Here is a 19,832-nt window from a genome sequence, read left to right on the forward strand (position 1 = left end):
GATTTAAACGTCGTTTGGCTCGAATCGACTACGGCTCTGTTGCAATCGTGCTGCCACGTTGCTATTCGTTTAAAAGTATCAGCGACGTCTTATATAAAAGTGTTTGACGAGGTTTGTTTTACATCGGACAAGGGTGAAAATCAATCGTGTTATCAAATAATTACGAGCGCGATTCTCGGAAGTAAAAGTGTAAACGAAATACAAGATGTTTGATATCCCCTGTCAGAAAAGGTTTAAATTTACCTTTAAAAATGCACCTTGTTGTATCGTAATAGATGGCACAGGTGTCGCGTCGATTGATAAAAAGAGCACAAGTAGGTACGGCGCTAGAATCGAGAGAGCAGCTGATTCGCGTGAGTCGTGCGCTGGAGTTTTGCTCGTGGTAGATCTCGCAGTGTTCGGTAGTGTGCAGTCGTCGGCGCACTTGGGTTGACGCTAGTGGATAAGTGGAAAGGCGGCTTGTCAGATATAAAAAAGATCAAAATTAGTCTCGCTGTTCGATTGATATACGAGGGTGTTCTTTTTATCAGTGGGCGTGAGTGTGCGTGCGTGCGTGCGGCGTGTGGCTGCGGTGTGTATGTGCGCGCGCGCGCGTGCATGCGTGCATGCATGCATGCGTGAGTAAGGAGCGAGGGAGGGAGCGAACGAGCGAGCGAGCGAGCGAGCTAGCGAACGAACGAACGAACGAACGAACGAACGAACGAACGAACGAGCGAGCGAGCGAGTGAGCGAATCTGATTCTCGTCGAAAGAAAAAGAAGAACGATAATAACGAGAGGGAGGAGATGGAGGAGTAGGTGGAGGAGAAAAAGGAGGTGGAAAGAAGGGAAGATCGACAAAGAAGAAGAGGGAAAGAGGAGTGAAAGGCCAGAGGAATAGGCGCGACGACGGAAGGAGCATCTTCGTCGTGGAAAAACGAGTAAGTGAACGGTTTGGTTTCTTCCAAGTTAGGCGATGACAGCAGTCTCTTCGCTTATCCTTTTTCTTCTCTATCCCTTTTCTTCGTCTCTTCTTTCTCTTCTTATCCTCTTCGACCGTTCCTCGATATAGCTAGCGCGCGCAAAGACGTGCTTGCGCACACGTGTACAGACGACGATAGTCCCTCTCTTTCCCTCTCTTTTCTACTACCGTCGCACGCGAACGCGCGCACGCACGCACACTCTTGCATCCGTACTCACGCGAACGCGCGCGCACTTACATGCACACGCACAAATACAGAGATCTCACGAGAAAGAGGTGACTGACACCTGATGCGTCGATGACCATGCCGCCCGCCCTCCTGTATTCACAAGTCGCGTGCGCGTTTAACCTCGATTCATGACGTAACGCAAACTACCGCTAATGCTTCTCGGATTCAGAATTCAACGTTAGCATTATTTGCGACTACCTGCCTACTCTAGCTCTCTCTCTCTTCCTCTCTCTATGTATATATATATATATATATCTTTCTTTCTCATGCCGAGACTCTTTCTTCAAATAATAATCATCCTCGATTAAGATGTAACGCGTCAACGAGCACGAGACTAGTTCATCCGAATTCTTCACGAAATCGCGATAATCACTTTTTCGTTATTTTCTTCGGAACGACCGTCCGAGGAATTCGAGATCGCCAAGCACGCATGCACGAGCACCGTTTTTCCTCGCCTAATCTACATGCTTCTTTTTTCTCCCGTTCATAATCTACATAACACGCATGCACCATATATATTCGTGTCGTTTGCCGTATTCCAATGGAACGTGTCGGATTGCACAACGTTGCAGTTTCAGTTCGACTCGGAAAACGCTGGCGATCTACGTACGTAGATTTTTCAACAAGTTTCTTTTTCTTTTTATCTTTCCTTCTATTCTTTTCTTTCTTTATTTCTTTATTTCTTTATTTCTTTTTTATTTCTCTCCTTTTCTTTATACGAGAGAAAAAGTCGATTCCCGTCAAAAGATTCGTTCGATCGTTTGAATATCAACGTTCGATCACGTTCGAACGATTCGATAAGCCCTTTTGTTCCTTTAGCCTTTGGGGACACGTGTCGTTGTAAATTTGATAAGGACGTCGCGTCGTGTCAAGTACATACATGTTAATCGAAAGCGTCCAATGGTTTCCGATGGACCGTAAGTACAGCCATGCGCGTCCACCGCATGCACGTATGTATGCATGTATGGATCGAATCGATAGAGTCGACGAGCCTTTGCCTTCTCTTAGAATTCCATTTCACTTCGCGGTTACTCATCCGATCGAGTTCGATCGAATCGTTAGCGACGTTCAAAGCTTTTCGATGCTGAATCGAGAGAATTAGCCGATAGAAAGTTAACCGAATGATGGAAGATCCTATTTGTCTTCTTTTTCTTTTTTTACTTTTTCCTAAACATTCGTACCAATCGTTACTTGCGTTTATTCAGCAATTTATTCCGATTAAATTACTAACTCGATCGTACGCAAACTCCGTGTCTGTTTAGAACGAACACGCTAATAGGTTCGAAGGCCGATCCAAGCTGATAATTCGAATAAACGAACGTTTATAATACGTATAAAGATTCATACATAGATCGTTTAACTTGTGTTGCGTGCGTCTCGTAAATGGATCTCGTCCGAGAGCGTGTATATCTCGCGTGATATCAAATGATGTAGCTATACTCGTCACGCGACCCATTCTCCACGAATTCGCCACAAAATTACGTTCAACGGCCAACAAACATTCCCACGCTTTTCTTTCCAAAGTGATATTTAATGTAGGTTGCGCGTTGGTTATTTTATGATTTGGCTCTTTCAGCGAATTTTTCTGCGGCCATTATGTATGTTGTAATTTAAACGTTGTTTCTCTTGCGGAAATAACGTAACGAAAATGAATAGTTGCTTCTTTGCTTGCCATCATCGAAATCATTCGAGGAAAAACGGACAAATTATTTTCTCTTAGGAAATTTAGAAAATAGGACTGGATCACGGTGAGAAAATAACAAAGTGGTTAATGAAAATTCCGGTGTCGATCTTATTAGAGGTCTCATCGCTAACGGGGTAAATCCGTCGGTTAAGCCTCGTCTCTCTGGCATCTCTTCCCTCCTATGTTCTATCTGCTTCTACTCGTTTTGCTTCTCGTCTTGCTTCTCTTCTCGGTTGGTTGCTCTCTAAAGAACGACTTACTCAGCCGCCAAACCGACCTATCTCTCTCTCTCTCTCTCTCTCTCTCTCTCTCTCTCTCTCTCTCTCTCTCTCTCTCTCACTCTCACTCGCCCACCCTACTCTCTTGTTTCCTTTTTTTCCGGTCCTTATTTTTCCTCCGGGAGCTTAATTCAATTTTACTGGGAAGATCGATAAGCTACCTCGTCGTACTTTTATCAAGACCATGCTTTTCCGCTCTCTAACTAGCTCTCATATATAGATGTGAGTGTGTATATATCGTGGAAGTTAGATTCCCAGAAGGGTCGTAATTAGATCCCCAAGAAATTGATACTATTGGAGTCTTATCGCCATTAGACTTACAATTGGATAGCTGAATCGTATAATTCGAGTGCAACTCGAGTACAAATCGAGGACGACATTGGTGTTCCCTTTACGAACATAGAGGACAACGAACGGGAACGAACATCGGTCGTCGATATCGAGGAGAATCTCTGCGAGGTCTACGAAAGCTTCTTCTCTAATAATAAACACGATGCGCAGAAATGGGAACGCTCGAGAATGGCGCGCGATTCATGGAAGCGAGCGCACTCGTACTTTAATCAGAAACGAAAGGCAACAATATGTCTGGGTGCCAAGGGAGTAAGTGCTATCGTAAATATCGATCTGTCGGTCCTCTCTCCCTCTCTCTTTCTTTTTCCGTACCTGCCTGACGACGATACTTTTGTAAATTGGAACGGAAATGGAATCGACGTGTAGTCGAATCAAATTGATTTTACGATAGTTCTGAAATATCTTAGGACGACGTAGCACAACAGCTGTTTTATTGAAAATCTGAGTAAATCTGAGACGGATGGACAAGATAAATGGGACACGTGACACGTAGAGATACGTGAAATAAGAAGAACGAAGGGAGAATGGAAGGAAGCAAGGAAGGAACGAAAATAAAAAACAAAAAAAAAATAGAGAAAAGAAGAGAAGAGAAAAGAAAAGAAAAGAAAAGAAGAAAAAAAGAGACAAAAGGAAATGAATAAAAAAAAAAAAAAAAAAAAATCGTAGAGAACGAGTAGGAAGGACGACGTGTCTTGCCCGAGGCTAGAGCAATATGCGCCGATTGTCCTCGTCTCTCTCGTCGTAGGAAGGGCCAAGGGTGGTGAGGGAGGAGCGATGAACTGGTCCAGGAGAGGAATGAAGAGCGAAGAGGACGCAGGAGGGGCGTAGCTTTCGCACGAGAAGAGGTCAAAGGTTAGAGACAGACGCGAAATAGAAAGCTCTTTTCCTGAAAGTCATATCGTTGGGAAACGGATACGAACCGGGACGAGGCTTTCACCGTCCTTTGACCTCCTCCTTTGATCCTTTCTCGCCCTTCTTTCTTTCCTTTTTCCTTCCTCTGTTTCTCTCTTTCTCGCTCGCTCTTTGTTCTTCCTCGCTAGCGCGTCCCAATTGTTGTTGATCGCGTTTCATGAACCATCGGCCCGCCCATCCATTTACCTTTATCCTCCTATTCTCTTTGCTTCGTCTCTATTTTTCTTTCGATCTATCATAAGCTTCTCACATCCGAGCTAGGTATTGGATGACGATGAATTTATGTAGTTACTTACTCCAAACGACCTACAAATTGGCTCTTTCCTTCGTTTTCTTTTTTTCTCTCTCGTTTTTTTTTTTTCTTTTTTCTTTTTCTTTGGATATAGAACATTCGATTTGTTTTCTTTGTATATAGGAAAGCTTTCTTCCCGCAGGTGCGATGAGCTAGTAAGAGCTATTCCAGGCAGCAGGAGGGCAGCTGGAGGGCAGCGAGTAGCAAAGCGAAGCTTCTTCTTCGCTTGTGGATAGAGAAGGGAGGAGGGGGCAAGAAAGGGCGGCAGGAAAAGGCGGCATGTCGTTGCTGTCGAGTCGTGCCGGCCGAAAAGGGCCCATTCTCTGCTTCGTAGCGCTGCTCTTCGTTTTCGCTCTCTATCAGCTGGGTATCATTTGTGGCACCGATAAGAACGGACCTGCCGTCGCGATGCTAGCGAAAGAGGTGAGAGAGAGAGAGAGAGAGAGAGAGAGAGAGAGAGAGAGAGAGATAGAGAAGAGAGAACGCAACGAGCCAAGTATCGCATATGTTTCTAACGTTTGCTTTCAGAAATACGTCATTGGACCATTCGACCATAAAACCTACACCTACGATCGATACATGCCGCTTATTTTCATCGGAGGCGTGCCGAGATCAGGCACGACCTTGATGCGCGCCATGCTCGATGCGCATCCCGACGTGAGGTGAGTGTAGTCGGTCGTTAGCAATAATTTTCTCCGTCGCTTTTCCCTATAAATCTTTCGACGCTCTCGATCGAATAACTCCGAGTAAATCGGATAAGTTTGTATAAGGGATTTATGTAGGATCGGATCGAATGGGTTTTCTCTCTTTATTTATTTATTCTTTGATTTTCTTGAAAAAAGAGCACAAGTTTCAAGGCAAGATCGTTAGTCGTATAAGGTAAAAAACGTGGCATGCTAAAGCGTTGTATCCCCTTCTAATTTATCCACCCTTCTCCGTCCGACGGCTTGTAAATCGATTTTCGTCTCCAATCGTGCGTATCTAATGCTCGCCGATCAACGACATCGTCCGATAGAGTTTATTCGAATTATTAGGTGCGGTCAAGAGACCAGGGTTATACCGCGGATTCTGCAAATGAAAATGCATTGGTCCAAATCCGAAAGAGAAAATTTGCGACTGACGGAAGCTGGTATCTCCAAGGATGTAAGTATCTACTGGTGATATTATACCCCTGTAATAACGAATTAAACTATATATATTTAGTACGTTTAGTCGACGTTGGAACGAGATTATTCAATATATCATTACGGCTCATTTACAAGGGGGAACTATTTTCTAGGTGATAGACAGCGCGATAGCGGCGTTTTGCTTGGAGATAATAGCTCGACACGCGGAACCGGCTCCTAGATTATGCAACAAAGATCCTTTAACATTGAAAATGGGTTCCTACATGCTCGAGCTTTTCCCTAATGCCAAATTCATTTTCATGGTACGAGACGGTCGTGCCACCGTTCATTCCATCATATCGAGAAAGGTAAAGGAATCTCTATGAATTCCTACTCTTCGATGACCTCGCAACGTTCTCTTTTTCTAGGTCACCATTACGGGCTTCGATCTGACGTCTTACCGTCAATCATTGATTAGATGGAATCACGCTATTTCCGCGATGTATGGGCAATGTCGGGAGGTCGGACCAGAAAGATGTTTAATGGTACCATACGAACAGCTGGTACTGCATCCGAGACAATGGATGAAGAAGATCTTAAACTTTTTGGACGTGCCTTGGAACGAATCGGTGATGCATCACGAGGAATTTATTAACAAACCTGGCGGGGTGCCTCTGAGCAAGTTAGTACTAGTTTTGAAAAAAAAAAAAGAGAAAACTAGTTTGATTTTCTATAAAATTCCAATACGATTTGCTAATTCCATTTACCGTTTTACTTTTTTTTTTTGTTTTTTTCTTTCGATCGTGCAGGGTCGAGAGATCGTCGGATCAGATAATAAAGCCGGTTAATCTAGAAGCTTTGACCAAATGGGTGGGCAACATTCCGGAGGACGTTGTCAGGGAAATGCCAGACATTGCACCGATGCTCTCGGTTCTCGGTTATGATCCTTATGCCAATCCACCTGTCTACGGTGCACCTGACAGTCTAGTTAGCGACAATACTAGACGGTACGTATTATTACGTTAAATTGTTTCGGTATCCCTGTACATTTATTTAAACATCATTTCGATCGTTGAATCCTCTCTCTCTTTCTCTCTCTCTCTCTCTCAGGGTACTCGCTGACGGGGAAGTTTGGGCGGCGAAAGCTCGGCAATTCGATCTACGAGTAAAACCAATTGGACTGAGTAACGAAGATGATTCTACCAATGGCCCAAATGCGTGACCAAGGATCGAGCAACCTTCTTTAGGAACGCTTTATCCCAATCCGTACGATTTACCGTCATAGTTTAACGGAAATGCAAACGTACACGCAAACGATGCGGCTCGTCCCATTTTCTCTTTCTCTCATTCTATATTTCTATCTTCTTTCCTCTTCGCAACTCCCGCGCAGTGCGCCTGGAGATGCGCATATTCGCAAACTAGGGAAAATCGAATCCGCGGAATTCACTAAATTCTCGCGACCTCCTTTGAAAAGAAAAATGAACTACGTTTACCAAGCATTATGATATCTAATGTTTAGAAATAATTCAACTTTATTTTTTATTGTTAATTTTATATATCAATCGTGTTCGACTGGGTCGTGTCGTTTAAAAAGTATTAACGAGTCAAAGTCCTTCCATTATGGAAATGCAAACTATTTGAGGAAACAAAAAAAAGAAAGAAAAATAAGAGAATAAGAAAATTTAAGCAATGATCAATCTCTATTTCTGATATCTATTTCTTCTACTTTACGTGTGACACGTTAAAAATGTGAAAAAAGAGCTTTCGTATCCCCGTCCTGAATCTCACGGTATCGATTTTTCTTTTTTTTTTTACCAATTTGAAAGAGAACATTGATCGGGTCGAAGACTGTGAAATATTCTCTTGTACGAATGCGGGCTAAAGAGTACGGCAATGTTTTATATTCTTCGTTTTTCAGTTAAACAGGATCATTTGCAAAGAGAAATGTATCATATATATATATATATATATATATATATATATATTATATTACACGGACGACTCATTGAAATGTGAACATTAATTTAGTCTTGTTTGGAATGTTAGTGTCCAACAAATTATGCGATTAAATTATTTTAATATTACATATAACTCTAGATTTTCTTTTCCGTCCACCACCCATTCCTTTAGCTAATATCTTTATGATTTATAAAGATAACATTCATTTATGTAAGATTATATGAAGAACGATTAGTGAAAGAGGCTGGACATGATAGATATTATATATAACATCATTTTATTAATTTTAAATTAAAATCGGTTATAAATTATGGTGATGAGTTCGAATACTAGGACTAGGACAAATGGTTCTCGCAGCTTTGTTCTGTATATATATATATACTCATTTTTATATTGCATATATGTAGTTGTTGAAGGATGAGCGTTTATCGTCTTAGATATCACACAAACATGCACTCGCTCTCTCTGTACGCACTCGCTTTCACTCTCTCTTTCTCTCTCTCTCTCTCTCTCTCTCTCTCTCTCTCTCTCTCTCTCTCTCTCTCTCTCTCTCTCTCTTTCTCTCTCTCTTTCAATTCAATGAAATAACAAAAAAATGCTTTCACCAATAAGCGTCTATTATAGAGGGTGACTCGTATCGTCTACGATTCATAGATACATCCAATTTCTCCCTTTCTTGAAACCTTTTTTAAAGGCCGGAAAACGAATCGAATCGATCGTTCTTCTCTATCGAACGTGACATGCAATATGTCTCAAGTTTTTCGACCGCGACGACAAAGCGCGTTGAAAAGAAAATTTCTTTTTTTTCTCATCTTTTTTCCCTTTTTTCAGTTTTTTTTTTTTTTTTTTTTTTTTTTTTTTTTTCAAAGACGACTCCAGTGCGTAAAGACGATGTAACATGCGTTACGTTATTCGCGAATTACAACATCCGAGACGCGACGAAGCATAGGTAATAATGGAAAGGAATAGCAAATCTTACGTCGTCGCTTTTCCAAAGTTGCCAGCAACTTTTCTTTTCGAAAAAAACTCGGCACTGGAGCTTCGTCTTTCCGGAAAATCTATCTTTTTTTCTCTCTCTCTCCCTCCCTCTCTCTCTCTCTCTTTCTCTCTCTCTCTCTCTCTCTCACTCTCTCACTCTCACTTTCTCTCTCTCTCTCTCTCTCTCTCTCTCTCTCTCTCGCTCTCTCTCTCTCTCTCTCCGTGAGTTTCTTTTCACGTCTCCGATTCGAGCGCGTCTCGCTCGAATTCCATTTCGGATGAATCGTAAATTCGAAAAGAGATTTGTCTCTTTTTCCTCGCCTATTGGAACTCGCCGAGACTCGTGCGGCTTTATAAAAACGTTATCAAGATAATGGCAGTGCGGTATAGCGGAGAAGATCTCTCAGAGATCGATCGATCGCACGACGGTGCCTCCTCTCGGCGAGATCAAAGAGATCGATCTGGATCAGGCTCGAGGTATCGGCATACACAACTAGTATTTCTCTTTTCTCCCTGTTATTTCGTTTCGTTCCTTCAAAGTAATTCTTTAGATATATTATCTTTTATCATCGACCATATTTTTATTATGTGGGTAATGCATTTATTTAGATGCCCGTTCCATCACGACTCGATACGATTTATATTCGCAAAGATCGCCTTTAGCACTGTCGTGCCCTTTCTTCTAACCTTTTTTTTTTTTTTCTCTAATTCCCTTCTTATTCCTTTGCAATCTTTATTCGTGAACATGGAGATTCCGGCAAAATGGCTTTAACGCAGAAGCTGTTGCTATTATAAATATGTCTTTATATGTACACGTACACACATACGCACGTACTATTGGCGATTAGGCGAGATTAGTCTGTCTCCTTCATTCTTTTCTGTCTTTGGACGATGCCAAGTAATCGCTCGAATCGAAGCAATTCGTAAAGATCAAACAATTTGTTAATATATATATCAACAATTATTACCAAGAAACGATCTTTTTACGATTAATTTTAAAACGATCTATCACGAAACAATGCTTCGAACGAATATGGATGTATAGCCGCGGTCGTAGATCTATAGAGATATATATTTATATATATATGCATATATAATATATATCACATTGCCATTAACAATTATACAGCACAGCCAGTGACTCCAATTTTATTATATACATTCTCCGCTCTGGTTGCTTTTATTTTAGCTTCAACGCATCGCCGATACGTCGTCATCATCATCCTCCTCATCCACCCTTTTCCATCTTTCTCTATTATTTTTTTTTTCAAGCTTTAACACCTTCGAGGAAGAATCACGTTATATATATATATATCTTTTTCTTCGATCAACAGGTTTCCGTTCTTAACGATAACACGTCGATTCGTTTGTCGGTACCTTCGTCGAACGAGGATCGATCTTGATCGATACGATCCTTGATCGATCGATCGAACGGAGCAAATTTCTAATAATAATTACATTCCTGCAATTTTTTCTAAAGCATTTCGGATCTTTTACGGTTGGTTTATAAAACCGATTAAGCACTATATTCTTATCTCTTCTCCGTTCGAATGTTGTCGCTACGCGGACGCGTGATCGCACACATACATGTACACAAGTTTACGGGAGCAAAAAGGGAGTGAGGTAGGAGCGAGAAGGTAGAGCTTGAAAATTTATCGGAAGGGTTTTTCCATTGCAATAATTTCTTCGTCATCTTCTATGATACAGGGTGGTGCAAAAATTTCATACAAGATCAAATTATATACGCCACTCTGTGTCAAAGGACGACAGGGGATAAAAAGGGAAGGAATGCAGCTCAAATTGATTCGGACGAGGAAAAAGGAAATGAGATATGCGTGAGATTATTCTTTCGAAGGATAACAAAATTAGAATTATCAACGATTGCCCTTTCTTTTGCCTATCGGGGCAAAGAAAAGTAATCGTGTGAAACGTAAGGAGTTTAAACTAATTTTAGTCTGTCATAGACGGTGTCGCCATGACTAAAAATGCGATGAAGATGACGATTAGAATATAATATTTATAGTAATAATAATAATAATAATGATAATTTTTACTAATGTTATATATATATGTATATATATCATATATATATATATATATATATATATATATATATATCAATGACCGATATTAAATGCTATCGGAAAAATCCAAGTAATAACGCTAGATAACGATTTTCTTTTCTTTTTTTTTTCTAAGTAGCAGTACTGCGAAACCGTATATCCACTACTTGGATAACAGGAATAATACTATCAGTTAATTATAATATCAATTATAATAACAGGGTCCGCGTTTGTTAGTGCTCTAAACGTATCGTTATGTACAAATAGATGCGTGTATGTATAACGTATATACAAAATTACGTGCGATGGAGTGTCGACGGAGTGGTGGTGGTTGTGGTTGTGGTGGTAGTAGTGGTGGTGTGATGGTAATGGTGGTTGTGACGCTGATGCTGCTGATGCTGCTGCTGTTGTACGATTATGGATAGATATCCGATTCGAGTTTTTCTTTTACAGGGTCGTGGACAAGATCATGAAATTCATTATATACGCATTAAATCGTATATAGGATCACACTATGTGTATATGTATGCATGTCAATGATATCGTATTCGGTGCGCAATTATGTCGTACATATGTATATCGATGTGTTGATCTTAACGAGAATGTATTACGTACGAATAAAGAATGCTTCTTTTTTCTTTTTTTATGTACTTGTACACGTATCACTTGGAGACGTTTATAACCACGGTTAATTTCTATTACCAACTATCCTGCATCTTTTTGCTATCCTTTTTTTCATTTTTCCCATACACAAGTAGCTACTGATCGGGGACTCTCAACGACATTCGTCCTATGGAACACATTTTGGCATTTCTCCTTTTCTCTCCAACTCCTTTCCCATCGAAACGTTCGCTTACTTTTCCCATGCTTCGTTCCGATCGTGCATTTTTTTACGCGTCTCTTTCTTTCTTTTCACTTTCTTTCCCTTCTTCTTTCTTTTATTTATTTATTTATTTATTTATTTATTTATTTAGTTATTTATTTATTTATTTTTTCTTTAACTTTTGGTCGTACTTTAATAAGACGCTCGAACACGATAAAATCTCTCTCTCTCTCTCTCTCTCTCTCTCTCTCTCCTCCCCCGCTCCCCGTCGCGTTGAGAATTGGCACAAACAACAAAGTCTTAGATAAAAAGGCACTATTTTAGTAAAGCGGAATAGTTTTGTTCACGTCGCCATTTAGCCTTTCCATTTCTTTTTTTTTTCCGCGATAACAAACATTCCTTTCCCTTCTCTGGATAGTAAAAAAATGTGCGTACGAGTGGATAGGGTCTTTGAAACAGTCCACTTTTCGCGTTTAAGAGGTCCGAGGACGATCAAGGGAGTTATAAATATATATATATATATATATATATATATATATATATATATATAGGCATGTATCTGTATGCACGCGAGAAAGCATATTTTCTTTTTGTTTTACCTCGTCGTTTCTTTCTCGTTCGAGATTCGAGATTTTTTGCTATTTTTTCTCGATAGAGATCTCTTGGGAAGAATCCCACACATAAAAGGACCAAAGTTTGTTTATTTTTTTGTCGATAGAATTCTTCGCAATTTTTCTTTTTTTTTTGTTTTTTACTTTTTTTTTTTCTGTGGTTTTTTTCTGTTCGTAACATTTATGTAAAAAACGTCAGTCTTTCGTATCTTTTGCATAGTACAAAAAGCATGAGACGTGTGTGCTCATTGTAAAAACCGTATTCATAGCTATTATGAAATGAAAATAGATATATGTGAGTGAAGACGACGGACGTTCCTTATCGCGGAATAAAGAACGTAAAATGTTAATTATCGCGATTAACGTAAGCGATGTAAGAGCGCGAGATCACGGATGAATTCTATCGATTTCTATCTTCTTTAATGACTATTCTTCGAAATATATATATATATATATATATATATATATATAAGCGTTATGAGTAATTTAAGTTTCATTGGATTTTACGTTTTATAGAAACTAAGAAAAAAGCGCAGATCATGAACATGAGTCGAGCTCGATCACCGATATCCTTTCTGGTCCGCAATAAAACGATATAATCGATAGACGATGACGTTTGTCATACTTTTCTACATACGTACATACATATATATATACATACATACATACATACATACACATACATACATACATACACATACATATGTATACATACACACACACACACACACACATATATATATATACGTATATGACCGTAGCGCTCTTTTCTACGATATCGTTTGGAAAATACAGATTCAGTAAAAACGAAAGACATTGTGCAAACTATGAATTGTTCGTATCAGAACGATGCTTGTAACGATCGCTCCTCGGTATTTGACTGCAAAAGACTGTATTGTAAAACGTATACAAATGTCGTCGTGTAGAGCGTATATATTACAATATATAGGATATCAAAATTTTGAAAAAACATCTAGGCGACTCGAAAGGTCGATGAATTATTGGTCGCACGTTTTTACGGGTATGCGTCAGATTGGAATGCATCGAAGATGAGAGAATATCGAAGAGAGGGAGATCGCTCCGATCTTCGATGCAATCTCTCTGTATTACGTCGGATCGATGATGGTTCCTTTTAAAAAAAAGGATTCGGTTGAAGAGCGACATGTAGAAAAAAAAAACAATGTTGTTTGTGCATCTCGTTCAGCGTTACTTCTAATTGTAAGCACGAAACACGCTTCTTTCCCTCAATTAAATATATGTGCGTTTTATCTCCTCTTTCCCATCTTTTTGCTCCTTATAATCCTCCTTTGGAATTCTTTAGAAAATTGATAGAAATACTACGGTCAACGCACAGCCAGATATTTCTTAACGCATCCCATTCCCTTTCTATCTTTTTATCTCTCTCTCTCTCTCTCTCTCTCTCTCTCTCTCTCTCTCTCTCTCTCTCTCTCTCTCCTCCTCGCTATCCTCCTACTTTTCTCGGCTACGAGTCCTCTCTTTTTTCGCACACGCACCGATGTTCTCCATCGCGTAAACGCAACGCGCGCGTGCGCTCACACTCATACACGGACACGCACACACGCAACATACATACAAAGAATCGATTGAACACGTGGTGGATATTGCATTTGCGTGTACTGGACAATTTCTCGTGATTCTTTATCGGCTAATATCGTAAGTGCGGATAAGTCAACTCTCGAGAGTACGCGACGAGTTTCTACGTCGTATGTTTTTTTTTCCCCTTTTTTTTTGGAAAGTCTGCTAGCGATCAGAAGAATGCTCCGAGTCGTGTCAACTACGATACAACATTCGATTTATCATCTATATTTTCTTTTATATCATTTTAATTATAATATTATCTAAAAGGTCAGAAATCATCTGAAAACGAGAGATTACACGACCCGGATCATTTTCATAATCACCGGTACAAATGGTCCTCCCTACTTTAAAAACGAACGAGAACTATCGTGCGATCATTTGCTCGTTCGCGCATAGATATGCATCGATTTTGTATATGTATCTTTTTTCTCTCTATCTCTTTCTTTATTTGTTTATTTTTTCTTTTTCCATTCATCGACGAACGAATACGCGAGTATTCGTACGAACGTATCGTAAAGCTAATATCACTTTAATCGTCAAACATCTAACGCAAAGATCATACGTTTCTTTCCCCACGAGCTTTTTTACGAGTTCGTCCAGTTCACGATACCTATCATTATAATCGCGCGCTCGACCTAGCGCTTTTCTTCCTTTACGTTCCTTCGCAATCGTGCTAGTCTTGTATATTTCGAATATAGCTGCAATTATCTATCTATCTGTATTACACGACGAACACTGTCTTTTCACGACCGTGTGCCTCGTGATGAAAAGAAAAGGGTAAGGAAGGGTGAGAAATGAAGCGTAATGGAAAGGATCGACGACAACACGCGTCACTAGTTCTTGGTATAAAAGTTACACGACAAAATCGTCACTTCGACTACGATTTTGTCACGTCGAAAATGCGAAAGTCTCGTAACGTCGATATTGCGTTACTCTGCGCAGCAAAAGACGTGTACGTGTTGCATACATAGACGTGTAGATATACGCACACGTACACACACATATATATATATACACATGCATATATGTATATATAAATATATATATATATATATACGTATGTAATGAGAATAGTTATAATAATGATAATAATTAATATTAATAATAATAATAATAATAATAATATTAATAATAATAATAATAATGATAATAATAATGATAATAATAATAATAATAATGATAATAATAATAATAATAATAATAATAATAATAATAATAATAGCAGTAATGATATGATATCGACGTTACCAATAGTAATGAAAACGTTGATGGCGATGACGATGATAACAATGATAGTATTTGTAGCAAATAATCGTAATGCGATAAACAATTAACGTATTATTGCGGTAATAAAAAGTAAAAATAAACCTGTACTCGTGAATGACGACGCCGATGATAATAATGATAATGATATAATAATATTAATATAATAAAAGTAATAATAATAAAATATTAACAACTGATTCTTTTACGAACCACGCGAGTAGAGACATTCACCCAGAAGCACGCGCGCACATCCATTCAAGTTCACACTCTCGCACATACTAGAGCGAAAAATTTTATATCGCTCGTACACAGACGATCAGTCGGTTTTTACGGCCTTTCGTACGCCGTGTGTTTCTTCTTATTATACCCTTCTCGCCGCTAGAGAAAAAAAAAAAAAGAAAACAAACAACGAAAAGAAACAAGGTACGGAGAAAAGACGAGTGTTCCCTGACGTACGCAAAGTTTCCTTTTTTGTATCCCCCTACTCTTTCATTATCTCTCTCTTTCCCTCTCTCTCTTTCTTTCTCGACTTTTACACACTTGTCCTTTGGACTCACCTTGCTCGTCGCACGCGTATAAAGTTTCTAGATATATTATACAATGTATATGTGTGTACATATATATATATATATGTATGTATATATATATATATGTATGTATGTATGTATGTATGTATGTATGTATATAGTAACTAATGCAAATAACACGCCTAATCTCTTAGTGCCAAAAATTGGAGCATTTTTTTTCTTTTATCGTCGAGAATAGGCAAAAGGGCCCGAAATGGCGATGGCCTCGAGAGAATGAAAGAGAGAAAGAGATGACTAGCTATCCAGAGTCGTAGCCTCGCGCCTATCATCTATTCTTCTCTCGTCTCTTGAAGAACTGAAAATTTTTGAAACGGTCCTTCTTGAACGACCGACGGGCAATCTAATCGCGGGATCGCCGTAATCGATGGCGGTTTTTTCACGACGTGTCGTCTAACCGGGGTGAGTACGTAGAAAAGTATGCTGCCTAGAGTAGGTGCGCCTTTGTTGGGCCGTCTCATTTGGGTACGCGATAATAACGTAGAACGAGGTATCCGAGGGTACGGAAAATGACGAGGAAGGCGAGTAGGACGGCCGTGTTTGCCCAAAGTGGCAAACCCGAACCCCTCGCGCCACCTTGGTTCTCCAATATTGCCGACACGGGTATCGTTGTACCGTTCTTGCATTCGAGAAACTTACTTGGCTGGGAGCACCTAAGAAAGAGATCGAGTAGGGTCACGTGGAAGAATTCTCCATAACATTTTATAAAAGAAGAAAGATCGAAAGGGTCTTACGCGATCGGTTCTCCAACGCCGAATTCGAGAATCTGCATATTTTGATAGGCGTAATGCACCATGCTGGCGTATCGAGCCCATGCTAACCACGGTGGTACAGCTGTCGCCAAGTAACCACCCAAAAGTTGAGTGGCGAGCGTGTACAAGGCGCTAGCGGTTATGCTCACTTGAAGATCCAGACAACAGGCGCCAACGAAAAATCCGACGCTCTAAAAAAAGGTTGAAAAAACGGGGAGAAACTTTTTACGTGTCGATTAGCGATTAAGGAGAGAGCGACGCACTCGTGACCGGTCGAATATACGAACCTGCGCGACAACGGTGTTGAGTAGTAAAAATGCCAACAACGTGACAAAGACCGCCGGGCTCTGGAAGCCCAACATTGGGTAACTAATGATATGGTAAACGGCGGGTAATGTTATCGTCAATGGCAGCTCGCCGACCATTTTCGCCAAGTAGTAGGCCGACAGCCGATACGATCCTGATAATCGCTCCTTGTTGATAACCTCCCGTTCCGGAGGAACTGAAACAGATCAGAACTTAAAGTTAGAGAGACCAACGAATAATACGTGTCTGCTTATGTTTCCGCTAGATTAACATAACAAAAGCTCGTCCAAATCTCTCGAGCCGATGATTGCGACTCCCTCTAAGCTGTGACCGCTTTACTAGGTCACACTTCGTCCCACATACCTCGAGATTCTTCATTGAACGTTCCGTCGTCCTTTGCATATCTTTGTAGTAAAAAAAAAAAAAAAGTGTTGAATGCCCGATTGAGCGTATTACGTTGTGGCTCAATTAACCAATCAGCTTCGTTTGGCTCGCGCTCGTTGCGCAATCGTACGAGAGTTACCTGATGAAAACTTGAGAACTTTCCACTAGCTTTAACTCGGGCTATGCTAGAATATCTACGTACCGTTTCATTCGGCGACATTATTATCGGTAAATTATAACGTTTGGAATGCGAAACAAAGTATACCAACGTTATGGTAAAAAGAAACTTACAACTGGAGAGTGCACCAAAGTGTGCGAAGAGCATCCAATACGTGGTGCTGAAGAACATCCATCCTTGAATGTCGTGAAGGGCAGCTTCGGTCCTAGGTAGCCTCAGCCATAAAAGACCGGCCAACAAGCCTAGGGCTATCGTTTGTAGCCAATTTAAGCGAGACAGCATTCTTGGTCGTGCCTCTTGAAAATTTCTTTCCGATAATACCTATCGACGTACAAGAGGAGAAGATGTAGAGAGATAGATGGATAGAGAGAGAGAGAGAGAGGGGGGGGGGAGGAAGGGTGAGAGAAAGAGAGAGAGAAAAGAAATGAGAAGAAAAGGAAAAGATCTCTCAAAACGATAGATGATGACTCGTTCATCCGTCTTGCAAATACACGAAGGATTTGTTTAACGAGATGATTCAACCCCTTTCTGCGTTTATCGATATCGAGAGTCTCGATTTATCGATGGTAAAAGAGAAGAAGAAGAAGAAAAAGGGAAAAGTGAAGCGACCGTATACGCGTGTTTGTACGAAGCGCCATTACGAAGCGCCATTACCAAGGGAGAGGGGCATACTGCGCTCGTGGTAATTATCCGGATATGGTGAATCGCGTAAACGCGACCTAGTTCCCCTTTCTGCTCGGTCGGCTCCCTTTCGCGCCAAGTTACGCGTGCACGCTTTTCGCTCTTCTCTGTGATTTACAGAGCCCTGATTCGCGCTTACACGCACGCAGTTGCGTCGCTTGGTCAGCTTTTGTATTTACTTTTCAATTAAAAACCAACGAACGAACGCACGAACGCACGAACGAACGAATGAACGAACGAACGAACGAACGAACGAGAATATCTCATAAAGATTGTTTATCTCGTCGACGTAAATGCGTTTAACGAAAACGATGACGAAACCCAAATCGTATCTTTTTCTTCTTTCTTCTCGCAAACTCGTTGTTTTCATTAAACATACTAACTTTGAATTGCGACCAGAAACTGGTTGGCCACTGCCAGGAATAATCGTCGTCCGCGGAATTTGCGCTGCTGCTGGCATGACTCTGGGTGTCCAGCCATAAGGTGCCTCCTTCGTCTTCCTTTCCTACAAATTATTTCCTCCGTTAATTTTCACAAAGAATTTGATTTCTAATACTTAATCGACGATATCTCCTTCGGACGTGTTAAGAATATATTCAAACTATCGGTAAGAATCGTCTATTCTCCCTTCGATCCTTCAAATGTGGAAAAGCGTAAAAGTTTTTTCCGAGGAATACGAAACGAAGCCGACCTTTGATTATTCCAAGTCACGGAGATCAAAGATACATTCGCCGTCGTGATGAAAAATATCGTGCATTCGAGTTCATTTATAAACGACCGTCGTTGATCGATAGTCCAAGAGTGTATGTGTGCGGGGAGGAGTAGGAGGAGGAGGAGGAGGAGGAGGAGGAGGAAAGCATTCTTACCGATAGCCGACTACAATGACGCGCATTCATGATCGAAAGTTGGCAACGTGGACGCGTCTTATCCGAGAATGTAAGATTAGCATTCTCCGCTGTTAAACGTTGTTAAAGTTTGTCGGTACAATTTGCTAGGACAGAAAGGGAGAGTAAGTCGTGGTGGTGCGCATACTGCGTAATACCGTTGTGCCCGATGTGATGTTCGTGATAATGGATGAGATGGTCGCAGAGCGGATGTTGGCTGGGATTATAGTCCGGACGAAGTTCCGGCGGACAGTCGGGTCCCTGTCTCGCCGCTCGAGCTGCAGCAACTATGCGTTCTCGTACTTCCTCCGGGCCCTTTATTTGCTCGACTGAAAGGAGAACGAGCGTCGTTACGATTGCAATTCGCCTGCAATTATGTCTCGAATGCGATCGCTATTCGAGACGCCTTCGATCATTCCTACTCACGTATAAAGTCTGCCGGATTGTAGTGAGGCAGAAGAGTCAATCCGATCGTCGAAAAGAACCTGCCGATGTTCGCAGTCGAACCGTAATAGGCGACCTGTCCACGGCTTAGCAATAGAAGCTTACTGAAGCTATGAAACATCCGTGAACTCGGCTGATGCACGGTCACGACGATACTCTTGCCCTCTTGCTCGGCGTACTTCTTAAGACGTGAGATCAGAGCCTGCGCGGAGTGCGAGTCCAAGCCGCTCGTTGGTTCCTACGAAACGTTATCGCTTCTTAAATATCTCTTGAAAATGGATGTATACCATTTTCGAGAATATCTTTGATCGATTCTCGCACGGAAAATTACACTTACGTCGAGTAGCATCAAGGACGGATTCGTGAGTAGTTCGCAGGCTATGCTCGTTCGCTTCTTTTCACCGCCGGATAGTCCTCGCTTCGTATAATCGCCGATAACTATAGATAGAGAGAGAAAGAGAGACAGATAGACAGACAGAGAGAGAGAGAGAGAGAGAGAGAGAGAGAGA

At 40.8% G+C, this 19,832-nt stretch overlaps 2 protein-coding genes across 5 annotated transcripts in view; one reads left to right on the top strand and one right to left on the bottom strand.

The window, feature by feature from the left end:
- The first annotated feature begins 732 nt into the window (after positions 1 to 732).
- Positions 733 to 7,895, top strand: LOC122633689 (protein-tyrosine sulfotransferase). Of its 3 annotated transcripts, none has more exons than XM_043821908.1 (8): positions 733 to 918; positions 4,829 to 5,128; positions 5,234 to 5,367; positions 5,740 to 5,848; positions 5,985 to 6,179; positions 6,240 to 6,493; positions 6,621 to 6,818; positions 6,922 to 7,895. In XM_043821908.1, exons 2-8 carry the CDS (start codon positions 4,985 to 4,987, stop codon positions 7,031 to 7,033), a joined length of 1,146 nt encoding a protein of 381 aa, XP_043677843.1. In that variant the 5' UTR covers positions 733 to 918; positions 4,829 to 4,984; the 3' UTR covers positions 7,034 to 7,895. The 3 variants fall into 3 exon arrangements, with proteins under 3 accessions (XP_043677843.1, XP_043677841.1, XP_043677842.1); XM_043821906.1 differs by having other exon boundaries at positions 4,848 to 5,128; XM_043821907.1 differs by lacking the exon at positions 733 to 918 and adding an exon at positions 4,138 to 4,353 and having other exon boundaries at positions 4,848 to 5,128.
- A 7,148-nt stretch (positions 7,896 to 15,043) lies between these two features.
- The window catches only part of LOC122633676 (ABC transporter G family member 14), a 35,922-nt gene continuing 31,133 nt past the window's right edge, over positions 15,044 to 19,832 (bottom strand). The window contains exons 5-12 of one of the 2 annotated variants that reach the window (XM_043821855.1): positions 19,661 to 19,761; positions 19,306 to 19,561; positions 19,038 to 19,208; positions 18,379 to 18,500; positions 17,428 to 17,635; positions 16,734 to 16,948; positions 16,429 to 16,637; positions 15,044 to 16,347 (exon numbers count right to left, since the gene is read on the bottom strand). In XM_043821855.1, the coding sequence (XP_043677790.1) occupies positions 16,152 to 16,347; positions 16,429 to 16,637; positions 16,734 to 16,948; positions 17,428 to 17,635; positions 18,379 to 18,500; positions 19,038 to 19,208; positions 19,306 to 19,561; positions 19,661 to 19,761 (1,478 nt within the window). In that variant the 3' untranslated portion in view covers positions 15,044 to 16,151. The remainder of the gene's footprint in view (positions 16,348 to 16,428; positions 16,638 to 16,733; positions 16,949 to 17,427; positions 17,636 to 18,378; positions 18,501 to 19,037; positions 19,209 to 19,305; positions 19,562 to 19,660; positions 19,762 to 19,832) is intronic. The other variant, XM_043821857.1, reaches the window with a different exon arrangement.

Source organism: Vespula pensylvanica, chromosome 13 (assembly GCF_014466175.1).
Source record: "Vespula pensylvanica isolate Volc-1 chromosome 13, ASM1446617v1, whole genome shotgun sequence".
Taxonomy (NCBI): domain Eukaryota; kingdom Metazoa; phylum Arthropoda; class Insecta; order Hymenoptera; family Vespidae; genus Vespula; species Vespula pensylvanica.

Bases quoted from the DNA above. Each gene is read 5' to 3' on its own strand.
- LOC122633689 (XM_043821908.1), top strand. From the start codon at position 4,985: ATGTCGTTGCTGTCGAGTCGTGCCGGCCGAAAAGGGCCCATTCTCTGC. The intron at 5,849-5,984 runs GTAAGTATCTAC...ACTATTTTCTAG, and splicing joins AAGCTGGTATCTCCAAGGAT to GTGATAGACAGCGCGATAGC. The intron at 6,180-6,239 runs GTAAAGGAATCT...CTCTTTTTCTAG, and splicing joins ATTCCATCATATCGAGAAAG to GTCACCATTACGGGCTTCGA.